This window comes from Sinocyclocheilus rhinocerous, unplaced genomic scaffold (genome assembly GCF_001515625.1).
Source record: "Sinocyclocheilus rhinocerous isolate Xijiao unplaced genomic scaffold, SAMN03320098_v1.1 scaffold1813, whole genome shotgun sequence".
Classification (NCBI taxonomy): domain Eukaryota; kingdom Metazoa; phylum Chordata; class Actinopteri; order Cypriniformes; family Cyprinidae; genus Sinocyclocheilus; species Sinocyclocheilus rhinocerous.
This window is the reverse complement of record NW_015623663.1, coordinates 285,273-301,745: the sequence shown is the minus strand read 5'-3', so window position 1 is coordinate 301,745 and position 16,473 is coordinate 285,273. Positions and strand designations below refer to the sequence as shown.

The 16,473-nt window shown below is 38.6% G+C and overlaps 1 protein-coding gene across 1 annotated transcript in view; it reads left to right on the top strand.

The window, feature by feature from the left end:
- The first annotated feature begins 1,545 nt into the window (after window positions 1–1,545).
- The window catches only part of pcsk2 (proprotein convertase subtilisin/kexin type 2), a 57,104-nt gene continuing 42,176 nt past the window's right edge, over window positions 1,546–16,473 (top strand). The window contains exons 1-5 of the mRNA XM_016527018.1: window positions 1,546–2,081; window positions 3,942–4,046; window positions 12,458–12,571; window positions 12,964–13,072; window positions 13,188–13,225. Coding sequence (XP_016382504.1) covers window positions 1,899–2,081; window positions 3,942–4,046; window positions 12,458–12,571; window positions 12,964–13,072; window positions 13,188–13,225 — 549 coding nt within the window. The 5' untranslated portion in view covers window positions 1,546–1,898. The remainder of the gene's footprint in view (window positions 2,082–3,941; window positions 4,047–12,457; window positions 12,572–12,963; window positions 13,073–13,187; window positions 13,226–16,473) is intronic.

Sequence of the window (16,473 nt, the reverse complement as noted above, 5' to 3'; positions counted from 1 at the left end):
AAGACTGTTGAGCATGGCACATAATTCTTTTTGAACACTTTATATATATATATATATATAGTGTTCAAGAAGAATTATGTGCCATGCTCAGTTCAAGCTGTTACTGAATTTATCTTTAACAATATTAGTATCACCAATAAATATCATATCAGTACAAGTCATTGGCTGTTTCACAGGAATTTTTTTTTTTAAGGAATTCTGAATATGACAAAAGCAAACCATGTTCATTAAGCAACTGACTAACAGTAAATATTCCATTGTCATACCATGTCTGATTAATTATTATTATTATTATTTTTTAATACAAGATATCTCTATTATTGTACAGAAAATGTGATGTAAAAATGTGCTTCTAGATTGTTAGTTCAAAAACACCTTTTATTGAAACCAAGATTATGACGTCATAGTGCGACGAAAGACCGCCTCTGCTGAAGATCAACGCCTACTTCTACATCACTGCCTCTTTAGCCCCGCCCACTGATTTTTTCCGAGTCTTGACTCCCCGCCTATAAAAACAGTGTCAAAAACGGTAAAAGAATAGGGTCATTACTTCTAAATTATGATGTTTTTTACGTACAAATCCTACTAACATTGTAAGTGGACCTCAGAGAACATTATAAAATAAATAATAATAATAATAATAAAATGCAGTTCATGACCCCTTTAAATAGAATCCTTGTTTTATGTTTTTTCCCCCTGCAGCTTAAAAACGGTCCCCATTCATATTAATGCATGAGAAACAACGTGCTCAGAACCTCGGCTAACGTTCTGCAAGGCTTTTTCAAAGCTAAGAACAAACGTTCTTCTAGTAATGTTACTAAAACGTTTGTTCAAAGTCATATAGTCTTTAATAACATTATCAAAATGTTAGCACAAAAACATTAATTAGGCCTATATATATACATTGTTCATGGAACATTTTTCTTAAACATTTTAGTTGGATGTTAGCCTAATGGTTTTTAAACTTTACTTACTGTTTCAGATGGTTCAGATAAGTGTTTGCAAAATGGTAAAATTTAACATCCTCTAATTTTTTTTCTAAAATTCACATAACTAAGAAAAAACGTTAGGATTATGATTATTATTAACTGGACGGTTTAACTTAACCTACTTATGAGAAAAGTAGCATATTTTTGTTAGCTGGGGTAAAGTTAAAAATGGAAAGTTTGGAACTGGTTGAAATGTGAAGCTAAACGATGAGCATATAACGCAACTGTAGCGCGATACGCGCAAAGATATTAAAAAGGATTGTTTACATACAGCAAATAGAGAAAAAAAATCCATCGCGAAACTACCAGTTCATAAATCTGGACTCTGGAATCACACCCCTAAATGGGCGATTTACAGCTCAAATACACACTTTTGTGCGGTGAAATTAGCTAATAAGCACTTGAACAAAATGACGAGCTGCATTTATTTGAAGCCTCGTTTACAAACTGAGGAACGAGTGGAAATTATTTTCTGTGGTAATCAAGCGCATCTGACCTAGTCTGGATTCCCTGCGAATCCGAGCTGGGTAACCTAACCGGAGTCGGATGCAGGAATTCTCCATGGTGCTGAAAGTACACTACTTCATCCACACTACTGAGGGAGGGAGAGGGACGATCAGCCACACCCGCTTCAGCTTATTGGGCATCTTTCCGTGGAACGTCACATGCAAAACAGCCACACGTTTATGCCGATGAATTATAGATTAAAGGGAGGCTGAAAATGCAGATTCGGTCCAACACGCAAACACGGAACTCGATCGACGCACGGTCCGACTGCGCGCGCCTCATCCACCGATGACTGAGGAGATGCGTCCTGACGAGCCCTGCTGAAGTGCTCCAGCGTTCCCAGCGATCTCCGTTTGACAGCGTTCACTCACAAACAGCACGGCGAAGACAGAAAACCGCACGATGCTTGGATTCTGCAGAGATGGGACAGCGGTGGCTCTCATACTGCTCAATGCACTGGTGCTCATAGCTGCAGCAGACGAGGAGGTCATCTTTACCGATCATTTTCTGGTCCAGTTGCACGAGGGGAAGAATGAAGATGCTCATCAACTTGCCCGGGAGCATGGCTTTGGGAGTTCAAGGAAGGCAAGTAGCAGTATGCACAGCAGAACGCCTTCAAAACTGCCACTTTGATGCTTGCATGTTTGTTTTATACTTTTATAATAACGCAATCACATATATATCAATCCGAGTACAAGGTGTTCTTGTGTACAACTCAAAGAAAGCAACTGGAATGAAGTGCTACATTCATTCAGCAAAATACAAGCGCAGAAGTTGATAGGTTAGTAAATAAAATTGCTCTTCTGTTACAGTAGCCTACATTTACAAAGTCATGCCTAATTTATTGTTTTTTAATGGTCATTACAGATCATTAGGGTTTCCTACAGAAATCTTAAAGGAAAGTGTACAGGATTCATACGGGAACTGCCAAATCCTACAGGGATAAATAAGAACACGTAAAAAATAAAATACTTCTTATTATAATAATACATGTGAAAACAGGACTGGCAGTTTATCCAGTGGGATTTTTGCCCATATTTGATGTCATAAGAATCCATAGGATTGGTTCCAAATTATGATTCCAATAGAAATCCTGCACACATCGCTGTAAGATCATTTGACTAGTGTGGAACTAGGAGACTGATATCATACAGATATTCAGGTAATTATGAAAACAGCATCATTAGTATGTGGATTTTTAAAAGTCAACACAAATGAATCCCAATTTCTTGTTTGGAGTACAATAGAAATATTCAAATAAAAAACAACACAGGAACCCCTCAGAATTGCAGAAAATAGCATTATGCTAATATGATTCTTTTCAGTTGCATAAGTGTTATGAGCAGTAAGAAAATGACTGAGAATGACTCTACACTCTAATGCTGGGTTTGTCCCTTTTTAACCCAGCGCTGGGTTATATTTAACCCAGCATTTTTTAGAGTGTAGTGTAAATAGTAAACATATTTTTATCTGACATGGCAGTGTTTATTTATCCCATCTCCACGAAGGGCCGTTTATCACCGAACAGAGCACTTGATTAGCCTGACAAATCAACCTTGTCAAATGTCAAAGCATGGCTGCTGCAGCTCTCACTGAAGTGGAACAGAGCTTCATGTGTGGCCATGCTTAGGAATAACACCTGACTGATTATCATATGTATGGCTTATTGATTTTGACAAGTTTTTTTGGGGGAGGGATTTTGTCCTCGTAATTCACACACACTTTGTCTGAGCCAGTATATGCTCCCCTTCCTTGAATTATGTAATTCTCTGCTTTCTTTGCTCAAGAAAGACACACCTTAATAAACACTGAACTCTGAGACGGAGCCTCTGTTAGTTTTACTGGAGAGTCTTCAGCTTTTCACTCACATTACTTGACCTCAGTTCCTTGATCAGAATTGACTATCAGTGCTTCTCATTCAGGGATGTTCCCTTTTCTTTTCTTTAACATGGCAAGCCTCATAGAACAGGATTCTAATTTACAATGTCAGCCTGGTGAAATGACTTTGTCCTCCTGAAGTAGGGGAACGATTTGGAACAAATAAAAATAAATCAAATGAATTACACCAAAAGGTGTACACCAAATTAAAAGAGCTAACATTTCATATAAACTGCAAAATTACAATTTAATCTACGGCAAGACAGTTGAGATAAAAAAAATAAAAAATACAATACAGCTGCCAAAATATTGCACGGTCAGAAAGCTCTCGGATTTCATCAAAAATATCTTCATTTGTGTTATGAATACGAACAAAGGTCTTACAGATTTGGAACGACATGAGGGTGAGTAATTAATGACAGAATTTTCATTTTTGGGTGAACTAACTCTTTAACATTATCAGTCATACAGTATTTGGGGAAAACATGCATCTAATGGGTTTCCATAATCATATTCCACACTTCTTAAACTCTGCTGCTCTTCTAATCGAGGTGCGTTTAATTGCAGCTTCCTTTTGGCGAGGGACTATTTCATTTCTACCCATGGGAAATCCCTAAAACCAGGAGGAAACGCAGCCTTCAGCAGAACCGGCGCCTGGCGAAGGATCACCGGGTAAGACCAGAAACTCGCCGTGTGTTTGTTCCCATAGAAACTAGCCCAGGCACTGGAAAACAATAGCCGATCTGATGCCAGAGCCATAGTTTGTAGAAGTTAAAGGCTAACATGCCAATCACCGAAAGACTCTGTTTTAGCTCGTACCTTGGCTTGATGTTTGAGTGGTATTTTATCAGGTATTATGACATTGCGCAGTTTGATTGAGGTTACATTATGAAAATTCTTAGTTGCTGATGGTGCTCTAGGTGCGCTAAAATATAGAATATAGTAACAGAGGCGTGTTTGTCTTTATGTTATGATGTGAACGGTTGAACAAAAGGTGTGTAGACTCCATCCATTAAGTGCTGGTTATTTCACAGACACAAAAAGTGAAATATACAGCTGTGCTCCTGGATGTCACCCACTCCCACTTAAACACAGTTTTGGTTTCCAGTCTGTCTGGAGCTACTACTTGACTGGAGAACTACTTGTTCATAAAAATAAATGAACCATGGTTTTTTGAGACAGAACATGGGAACTCACATTAGAGGATCTGTTCACTTTCTGCACTTTTAATAACGAAACAGCTATTAATGTTCAATTGTGGTTTTCATTCGGGCTTGAAGAGTTGAATTATTTATTAGTCCGTTCATCAGGGCTGAGTGTGTTAACTCATCCATTCACATTAAATGAGGAAAAAAAGGCATTATCAGGAATTTGTGGATGAAACCAAGCACCACCTCCAACCACCTGACTAATGCCCACTCTTTAATATCCACTCATTTCCTGATGGATAAAATCAATCCGACCTTGCATTTTCTCCTGATTGATTATCATCTCCCAATATACATCACATGATGAGAGCGAGATGTCATAAAATCAGTGTTACACAAGAAAGAAAATTGTCTCCACTAACTAATGCCCCTGAAATTATACATGCATTCACTCTAATGTAAAAAGTCCCATTATTCCATCTATTGTACAGATGATGTCTGATAACTTCCCCAATCTGAGTTTGGATTCAATTAAAGGCTGTTCCAACAAGCAGGGTAATAAATTCAGAAGTGACAGACCTATCACATTCAATCCATTCATCATCTTGACAAATGACACGCGCGTCTCATTAACAGACTGTGATGTGCTTTAGCTCAACGGTTCTCACTGATGGGCCGAAATCAGGTCATGGACAGCGGGGAAAAACTATTGCAAATGCAAATAATAGAAACGTATAACTAACTGTGTGTCCAATCAAACAAAAAAATGGACTCAAACACTCAGACAGACATGGCCTCATCTGTACTCAGCCACAAAACCACAGAAAGTACAGGAAAATATGACCCAACTTTTTTTCAGTACATGTTCAAATACAATAGGAATAAACACTTTTGTTGGTTTGTGCATGGACCAAAGAGATGTTCAGAAAGCGAAATGGACAGCTTCGTTGCATTGATTTTGTATATTGTAGAGCCTATGCATTTCATTGTGAAATAATTAAATTCCAAAGTAAAAAAATGCAAAAATTCAAAAAAATTCAAATTCAAAAGCCAAATTCCTATTACCTCAACAGTGTGTCGGCTTTAGGCACTCATTCATATTCACGCAAAGAGCCTTCGGTTTGACCCTGGAAGGCCGTTCAGGATCAGTGCTTACAGATGAAGGGGAGGTTTCTCCATCACCACAATCATTTCAGCTCAAGTGTTGTCTCAGAGCGCGGTGTATTGATCTGTTTCTTGTTTTTGTGCTCTGCTCGTTCACACGCTCCTCTCTCGCTGTTTCCACTGAGACTCTGCTAATGTTTGCGTTGCTCTTCATTTGGACAGTCTCTCCCTTTCTGTCCTGTTTAGATGTTACATAACAGCGTTCTTCATTATGCTGCTGAATGTCTCCCTGAAGTCAACATGATTGTCTACGATCTGTTTTACTTCCGGATTTCTGAATCAAGTTATTACATTTTAATGAAGGATTACGCAGATGACGTGCACTACTGATCTGTACTGATCAATAAGACCAGGAATGTGTGTTGAGGGTCATAACATTTACTTCGATCTCATTTAGAAGTGAGCCATTGGCTCATAGGCGGAGCGTGTGTAAAGGGCTGGGCAAGGCTTAGCCTTCCCCTGGCCACGGGTCTGAAATTAAAGGCACAATATGTAAAGTCTTTAGTTTTATCAGATTTATAAAAGACAAATACAGCTGTACCGAAAACAGTAGAGCTCCTGGAGGCGTGCCATGGGCGGAGCTAAAGAGTCACGAGCACTTGCAACTTTTGCGTAGCGATCGTCTGCAAGCTGTGACATCGACATAAATAAAACAGGAACAAAAACTTTATTGACTTAAATTAACTATGGCTAACGAATTAACAAATGAAGCACGCTGATGGGTGCGCTCTCGCTCTGGTTGATGTGTGCGCGCGCTTATCCTGGAGAAGTGCCTATACAAGGAGTTCTTATGATGTCCCTTTATGATGTCATACAGGGCCATACTTGGGGAAAAAAAAGTTTCCTTAAGGAGTGTATTTGGCACAGTCATACAATCCACTCGTTTTTGAAACTTTGGCCATGTTTAGCATGAGAATCCAACTCTTTAACAGTGTAAATAACTCAGAATGCATGAAATAGCATTAGACCTCCAGTTTAAACCCGCACTAGACTGAAGTCAGTCATGTTCTTTGATAATGTAAATATTCTTTGCTCGCTTTTTGTATATAAATGATTCACTGTTTGAATAACCGTGAAAATGAAAGCATTATAATTAGTAACTTACAATATTTGTATTAAATTATGATCATGTTATATACAAATTCAGTCGTATTAAAAATATTTTGTGACATGACACCCATATCTGGTACTTATGGGAGCCTGTTTCCTCCACTGAATAAAAAAAAAAAAAAGGGTAGTTGCTTTTTTTCCCCTCGCAATTGTGAGTTTATATCTCACAGTTCTGACTTTTTTCTCAGAATTTCGTGATATTCTGACTAATTCTGACTTTTTCTCGCAATTGCAAGTTATACAGTCAGAATTGTGAGTTATAAACTCGCAATTGTAAGAATTTTTTTCCCCCTCAGAATTGGACTTGTTAATCATGCTAGTGACATGCTAATCATGCTAGAAACATGCTAGTAACTTGTTAATCATGCGAACAACATGCTAGTAACTTTGCAAATCATGTTAGCAACATGGTAGTAACTTGCTAATCATGCTAACAACATGCTAAGCATGCTAGAAACATACTAACAACATGTTTGTAGCTTGCTAATAATGCTAACAACATGCTATTAATTCGCTAATCATGCTAGCAACATGCTAGTAATTTGCTAATCATGCTAGTGACATGCTAATCATGCTATAATCATGTTAACAACATGATAGTAGCTTGCCAATCATGCTTGCAACATGCTAGTAACTTGCTTATCATGCTAGTGACATGCTAATCATGCTATAAACAAGCTGGTGACATGCTAGTAGCTTGCTAATAATCCTAGCAACATGCTAGTAACATGCAAATGATGCTAACAACAATGCTAGCAACAGGCTAATCATATTAGAAACACACTAGTAACATGCTTATCATACTAAAACATGCTAGTAACATGGAAGACATTATGCACTTACTGTTGCTACCTTGGAAATGCATGTATTTTCTTTATGGAATGCAAATCTGGTACTTGTTTTTCTATCACTTGGATTAATTTCATAATTTTCATCAATTTCATTACTTTTATTATTATTCTTATTTAAAGTTGCGTTGGGTGAAACATAATAACATGAAGATCTGGCTGCAAAGAAAAAGGAAAGTACTCATGGTGATGCACATATGAAGAGTAGGGTGCCATTTTGAGAAGCAGCATCATCGGAGTCATGAGTGTGTGAGATGTGAGGAGATAAGACGGGCTGTTCTGAGTGCCATCCCACAGGAAACACTAGTGCATCCAGAGCACACAGGGTTAACCAGCATATGTCTGAATGTGTCACTGCTGTTCTGCTCTCTCAATCAAGAAACATCAGAAATCAATGTTAAAATCTGATATTTTTTGGGCTCACGGATGGTAAAACACAATGCGACTGATTGCAAAATTGGTAAATTAAAGGTAATGTGTCCTTCAGTACTGATATACGGTAGTGTAGAAATTGTTCTGCAAAATTATGAATCTTTACGTTAGACATAACCAACCCATAAACCCATGAAGCCAATTTAATCCAGAGAACAGCACTTGTACCTGTCACTTGCCCTCCTTTCAGCTCAAATTCTTACAACTCAACTATCATGTCCTTGAATCCAGTGCCTGGCAGAGTTGGATTTCCCTCTTTTGCAGAAAGTAGCACATGCTCTAAATTGAATAGATGTTTGCACAATGACCAAAATCTCATATCACAGTATGAGTCATTTTTTATCACAGTAATATCATGAAATATATTTCTCCTAAATATTTGAGGAAAACTGGTTTATACCAGGGTTATTAAAAACGGTTACTTGAAATATACAAACATAGCACAAGCATTAACAATACCCGACAACTGAAGAGTGCAAGACATGAACTTAAATACACTGAGAAAACAAGGGTAATTAATGATACACACCTGAGCACCCAACCAATCTGAAACCATGCCAACAAACTCAACTATGGGAACAGTGCAAACTGACCAAACAATGTGAAAGTGTGACGGTACACCTCCTCTGGGAAGGCGCGACCTCACGCAGGCAGATGGAGGAGGCTTAGATGGAGGACGGAAAACTGGGAAAGGAACAAAAAAAGTCCAGGGGGGTGCAGATGGTAGAGTAATCCCATGGATGGTCTTGAACAGGGAAGGGTAGATGGTAACCCAGTTGCTGGAGGGAGGAGCCATGGAGGAAGAAGACCAGATGACCTCATGGGGACGACGGCAACCTTGGAGATGGAGCCCACCGCGTAGCTGGAGAGCTGATGAAGAGGAGAGACATCAAAGACCTAGGTGGCCGCGACGGAGCCACAGTGACGACCCCCTGAGACAGAAGCAGGAATCTGGGGGGCATAGGTTAAACTGGAGCGACTGAGGGTGGAGCCAGCCGAAGCCGAAGGGGTGGAGTTCCAGGCGAAGGCAGTGCGATGTTGACCCTTGTGGAGCCGAAGTACCGAGGAAGCCCAACGAGGCTGAATGCCTGATGGTCTCTGATGACATCGAGGGTGGAAGAAGCGCAGGCGTAGGGGTCAGGACGATGGGTTGAGGTGGAATGGAGCACTCCACTGAGAGGAGGCGGTGTTAGGCTTGATCGCTCCTCCTGATGTTGGTTCCAACATAGTGGCTGAGGTGCCCTTTCCGTTTGCAGCTCATGCAGTAGCTCCTTGCAGCGGGGCGGTGTTTGGTTTGGCACTGGGTTGGGAGTGGGGCTGGCGTCGTCGTCTGCTGGGACGACGAAGAACATGGATCCGCAAGATTCCAGCACCGACTCCACAAATGCAGCGAAGCTCCCTCGAGGACCCTACCTGGACAACTGGACCTTTGTTGAGGTATTGAGTCCCGTGAAAAGTAACGAACAAAGGCAGTCGTCGGGGAAGTTTGACTGATGGGCGAAGTCAAGGAATTCTTCCAAATGTTCCTTGAGGGAGCAATTCCCCTGCTCAAGGCATATTAGGTGAACAGCAGGGATGTCCATCATGAAAACAAAGTAAAAAGAAAAAAAAGCACACAAAAGAAAAAAAGTCTTCACCGCTAACCACTTTCTAGGTCGGGTATTATGTCACAGCTCTGGTTGCACAAAGCACCTGCGCGATGAGGAAGAAGATAGGTAATCCAAACAGTCTTTAATAGTCCACAGGTAAATTCAGATACATGGTGATAACCAAAGCACAAGGGTTAACAATACCCAACAACTGAAGAGTGCAAGACTTAAATACACTGAGAAAACAAGGGTAATTAATGATACACACCTGAACTAAATGACAACCAATCTGAAACCATGACAACAAACTCAACTATGGGAACGGTGCAAACTGAAAACAAAGTCCAAACACTGTGAGGGTGTAACAATTGCCCAGATTACTGTACTGTGTTTGTAGTCTGAATTATTGCTTTAAATAATCTATATTAAGCTATGACATACATTCAGCATAACCTTAAGTCATATTTATCAGTGATGCATTAGAAATAACTTTCTATCGCTCGTAATTTTGTATTACCACATGGTTCTGTATTTGTGAGGCTCTTTCCAATTTGTTTTGAGATTTACAATTCAAAATTGTCCCAGTTTTCTATTTTTCCCAGTATGCTTTATGTATCTTAGCATGATCCTTACTTGCAGAGACATCAACTACAGAAGACAAGCTGATTGAATGTCTGAATCTGAGAGACTCTGAATGAGTGTTTCATCTGTTGATTTACTCTCACACTGGATCAATGGGGTCAAAGAGCTCTGACCTCTCCTGCGTCTCCAGCTGCTGTCGTTTATTTGCACGACTAAGAGTTATTTGTAATCTCACAGAGAGCTTTGTGCATTTCACAATTGCCCAGATTACTGTACTGTGTTTGTAGTCTGAATTATTGCTTTAAATAATCTATATTAAGCTATGACATACATTCAGCATAACCTTAAGTCATATTTATCAGTGATGCATTAGAAATAACTTTCTATCGCTCGTAATTTTGTATTACCACATGGTTCTGTATTTGTGAGGCTCTTTCCAATTTGTTTTGAGATTTACAATTCAAAATTGAAACTGAAAACAAAGTCCAAACACTGTGAGGGTGTAACAATTGCCCAGATTACTGTACTGTGTTTGTAGTCTGAATTATTGCTTTAAATAATCTATATTAAGCTATGACATACATTCAGCATAACCTTAAGTCATATTTATCAGTGATGCATTAGAAATAACTTTCTATCGCTTGTAATTGTATTACCACATGGTTCTGTATTTGTGAGGCTCTTTCCAATTTGTTTTGAGATATACAATTCAAAATTGTCCCAGTTTTCTATTTTTCCCAGTATGCTTTATGTATCTTAGCATGATCCTTACTTGCAGAGACATCAACTACAGAAGACAAGCTGATTGAATGACTGAATCTGAGAGACTCTGAATGAGTGTTTCATCTGATTTACTCTCACACTGGATCAATGGGGTCAAAGAGCTCTGACCTCTCCTGCGTCTCCAGCTGCTGTCGTTTATTTGCACGACTAAGAGTTATTTGTAATCTCACAGAGAGCTTTGTGCATTTCATTGTTAGTGTTTTTGTAATGATATTTTAATGGATGTAAATGTCCAAAGTAATTACAATAATTTGCCGCATATTGTGCTCAATGAACAGATTTATTCCAACATGATTTGCAAAAATTATAAAATGCCACTACATAATTTGTGTCCTTATTTTTTCTGTATTGATCAATCAGAATGCAGGACAATGACTATATGTTTCATAATAGACTCTCATCTAAGGTCGGGAATACCATCTGCTCACTGAAATAATCAAAACGTCATCAGCTATCAGTGTTTTGAGCATTAAAATGTTCTCTAATCTGTTAGTCTTTACACTTGGCGATGCAACCAAGATCAAAATCAAAATTAACAATCAAAATGGCTGTGAAAATGAAAATGCTCAATTGATGCCAGTATTTTGGTTGTCTGGGGGGCCGTTTAGTGCCGCCATCAAAGCGCTCTTTGAATGCGAGTGCAGACTTTGATCTGTTATCTGTGGCGAGCGCACATGCTAAAGTGAGAGTGTCATTGGGGTTTTCTTTGTCTGTGAGGAATGGCTGACGTCATGTTTTACAGTGGTGGGCTTCTGCTGCTGCTGAGGTCAAAGGTCATGCTGTGAAGCTACTTTAAAGGACAGCTATCCAGCCATGAGTAATCCTGCACTCTCAGCCTCTACAGGCTGTGAATATTGTGCTGTGCTCGGCTGATGAGACTTCATGGCTGATCATCAGCAGATGTTGTGTTTTGGATGCTGGTGTTCCCAACGGGCTTTTCAACTAGCTTGGGGACTATAGATTCTACTTAATGAATTTGCTCGATACATTAATATTTAAAGGCAAGACAATACAGGCAAAAACATAGTTTTTTCATGCACTAGTCAGTTTTGAAAGTTTGGCTTTATCAAATGTTCAGATTTCTGAAATATATGCAAATTTGTGCATATTTACTAAGATAATACCTAATTTGCAAATTTAAACAAAAAAATAATTTCAAAAAACTTGGAACACAAAATATTTGAAATTCATACTGTAAACAGTCAACTGGAGAAGTATGGTGATATCCATTAGTTACTGTACATCTGCCTTAAACAAAAAATGAGCAAAAATGAGCACAGAGACATTCTGTCTTACGACTGCACTTTGCTGCATGCTAGCTTATTGCTTGGTACACAATTTGTTGAATGAAACGTGATATTCAAGCAAAGAAGTGTGAGCCTGGAAGGCTGAAATCCAATGAAAGTCGCCTTTGCTTTGTTTTTCAGGTGAAAAATGTGTTTCCTCAGGAGGGTTTTGGCCGCCAAAAGAGGGGCTACAGAGAAATCAGTAACATTGACGTCAATATGAGTGACCCGCTTTTCACCAAGCAGTGGTATCTTGTAAGTAATTACAGTTCGTAATGTCTTCATTTGATTTGACCTTCAGCATTGGAACTGATTGCATTGGATTAGCCGGGATCGCCGATACTCTTCATTTAAACCATTTTCCTCATTAGCCGTCACTGTCAACATTGGTGCGTGAGCTAGCATCAAAACACGCTGATATCTTCCTTATTTCTCCAGGGCTAATCGTGACAGGCATCCCTGTCTGTTTTGCCAGGGAGAACAGTTTAATTTTGTTTGTCAGTTATAAACACTGAACAGCAGGGTTTCAGCCAAGTGTAATATCTGTGTGACATTTATTTTCCCTCCCGCGCCACCTCCCTCATAACATCTCATTTTCGACGAATTGGGTGCTCCGCTTGTGTGACGGTTTGGTTTTGTTTGATTAGATAAATACAGGCCAAGCGGATGGGACCCCAGGGCTGGATCTTAATGTGGCAGAAGCCTGGAACATGGGCTTCACCGGCAAAGGTGTTACCATCGCCATCATGGACGACGGTGTGTGAAATCTGGCAACCATAGACCATTTATTTAAGACTTAAAGGCCGCAATAATGTGCAAAAATGTAAACATTAAACGTCCAGTAATGTGTCCTTTTGCCATCACCTTGCAGGTATTGATTACCTACATCCAGATCTCGCCTCAAATTACGTAAGTGCTTTTTTTCTCCATCATTTGATCCACGTTTAATATGATTTGAAGTAACTTTGTTGGATGGATGGACAGATATGCAGATATGCTATATTGTCATTGAGCACCTTTACTTGCACACCAATACGCTGATAACTAAAAAAAATAAAAAAACTTATTGAAATAACCAGTTGTCCCAGTTTACATGCAAACCCATAACCCCGCAATGCAATTAAACCACATTTACAAGACTTTATTAATAAATCAGTTTATTTCCCAGTAGTGACATCAATTGATTGGTTTCACAACAATATCATATAAACAGTTTACATGATATTAGATGACTTATATCATGTGAAACTTGAGTCTTGAGTTGTCCTTGGCTCGTGACAGATTTCCCAACCGGCTGTTTAAGGTTAATGTAGAGCGCTAAGCAAGAGCAAAAGAAAGCGTCATTTTGCAATTTTCAACCTAATTAATGTTTAATATTCATGTGGCTTATGAAGCAATGCAGCATGTACACAGTGGACTAAATCCAGCGTATGGCAATGATCCCCGTTCTAACGGGTTGCAAAGACAGACTTTCTTTTGCTCAAACAGATGACACATTTGCATCCTGTGTGCGATTAAATATGCAGCTAATGGTGGAGTTATCTTCTTCTCTGAAATGGGAGTTTGCGGCAGCTCTGCAATTAAGAGATGCTGCCGCACATCAAACCATACATACAGCAGATCTCTTTCCATTTTTACTTCACCCTGTGTCTCTGAAAACATGCTTCTGTCAGTCCGTCTTGACTTTTCATTCATGTGGACATGCTAAAATACTCTTACAGTGTTTCCTGCACTCATGTTGAGGGCAGTGTCACGGCAAAAGCAGTAATGTTTTAGTTATGATATTTTGAGTTGTGAGCTTGTTAGTCTGATTTGAATGAGATGAGAAAGAGTGATTCTGTGCCACAAAGTCTATGAATAGTTAATGAATGTTTCTTTTGTGTTGGCCTCACTGGTTGCACGCAACAACAAACATACAGCACGACCGGTGTAGTCCAATTCATGAACCGATGATACGACGATATTATGTGAGATACATAACGATATTATGAACCGGCTCTTTTTAAAGAATCTTAAAAATAACTCAAAATTTATCCATGAGTTATCAGTTTATACATATCCAAAAATTCAGCCATAATTTACTCGCCCTCATATCATTCCAAGCCAATAAATCTTTTATGATTGAAACCCAAATTAGGGTATTTTTAACGAAACCTGACAGATTTCTCACCTTCAAGTGGTTTAATCTAAGTCTTCTGAAGAGACATGTCACAGCCAGTGTTGGCAGATTAGGTTGATGATTTCCAGCCCCAAAGCTCTTCAAAACCTGGTCAAAAAAATCACAGCCAAAGGCATGTGATAGAAATCTAACCAAGGTTGACACTGACAAAATAAAGTCATAAAAATCGATCAGTTTTCCAGACAGGATAACAATACAACAGGAAAACAGATCAAACATGGCAAATACAGTAAAAGAAAATGAGCAAATATGACAAAAAATGTTTCTACCCAAACAGGTAGAAACTATTAATGTATGTCAAATATTTGCAAACGGTAGTCAAGAAATTAAAAGACCTTAAAGTTACGGTAGGCAACTTTTTCCAGAAACATTTTTTGTTTTACTGGTTGAAAGTCTCTTCACATCCTGATAGCGATCAATAATTAAAGTAGTCTAAATATAAAAATAAATAAAATAAATAAATATATCTTTTGTGGAAGTCTCAGGACCATAAAATGTTCATCCAATCTTTGCATTTGGTCCGAATGCAAACATAGGATGTCCTACCTGCCTGTCAAAATATGTATTTGCATACCTCCGCACAGCCAATAGTGAGAGTTTGGGGGCGTGGCTACTGTAGCAGGCTGACCAGAGGGTGTTTAGCGGGTGTGGAAAAACAAATTCAGATTCTATTACAGACGTGCAAACTAAAATTCGAAGACTTGACAAAATACACAGATACAGATAACGGGGTAATACAAGAGTAAACATTGGCAGTGTTTTTACAAGATGGAGAAATTTGGTGGAATGTTTGTATTTCAATCGATAAGTTAAAAGCATTCCTAATATGTTTTATTTTATTGACAGCCTGCTTTTACCTGTTGAGAAATGCCTTCACTTTTATAGACCTGTAAGAGCTGTGTTTGTGATGTTTGAGTTGGGGGAGGCGTGACTCGCGAAAGGAGCGTTTGCAAAGGTTTTTTGAAAGCATGCTTTATTTTTGTAGTTCTAGTTGTTTGAAAACACACATGTATCATTTTAAATGTCAACAGCAAAATCAATTCAAGTGCAATTGAAGTGTAGACAAAACCGTGTAACTCATCAGAATAAACCATGTAATTAGTGCAACAAGCTGACTTTTTGGGTTGACAGTGATACGCTGATGCACTCACCATAACAGCCGAAAATGTGTCATTTGTGTTCAAAAAATAACAACAATAATGTGCTTACCTTTGTGTTGTGCTTTAACCTCTAACAGAACAATCCACAGTTTGAGTCACTCTCCAACACTTTACTATAGCTACAACCTATATTTATGCTATTTTGGCATAGCGATCACTTGAATATACAGTTCAACAAGTTCAAAACCCCTTATTGTGCTAAAAAATGTCATTCATAAATGATCCTGTCTGTCCTTTATTGCTCTTGATTGGCTAAAAGTGTGGCTCGTCTGCATCAAAAGGTCAAGGTCAAGTTTATTTATATAGCACCTTAAAAGCAACTAGTGCTGACCAAGGTGCTGCACAACCAAAACATCAGAAAAATCAACTAAAAAAAGCATTAAGACAATATACAATTTGAAATCATTAAATAATACAATAAGTAATGCAAGACATCACCAAACAAAGAAACAAATGGAAACAAAACAAAAAAGTATTTTCAAGTTAAGCAAAAGCCTGAGAAAAAATATATGTTTTAAAAGATGATTTAAAAGAAGATAATGTAGGGGATGATCTGATGGATAAAAGCAAAGAGTTCCAGAGTGTAGGACCAAGAACTGAAAAAGCTGTGTTCCCTTTAGATTTTAAACGAGATTTTGGGACAATCAATAACTTCTGAGAAGACGATCGAAGCGTTCTCACAGGAGAATAGAAATGGAGAAGATCTGAAATGTAAATTGGGGCAAGACCATGAAGTGCTTTAAAAACTAAAACTAAAACCTTAAAATCAACTCTGAATTTAACAGGTAACCAGTGAAGTGAAGCTAACACAGGGGTAA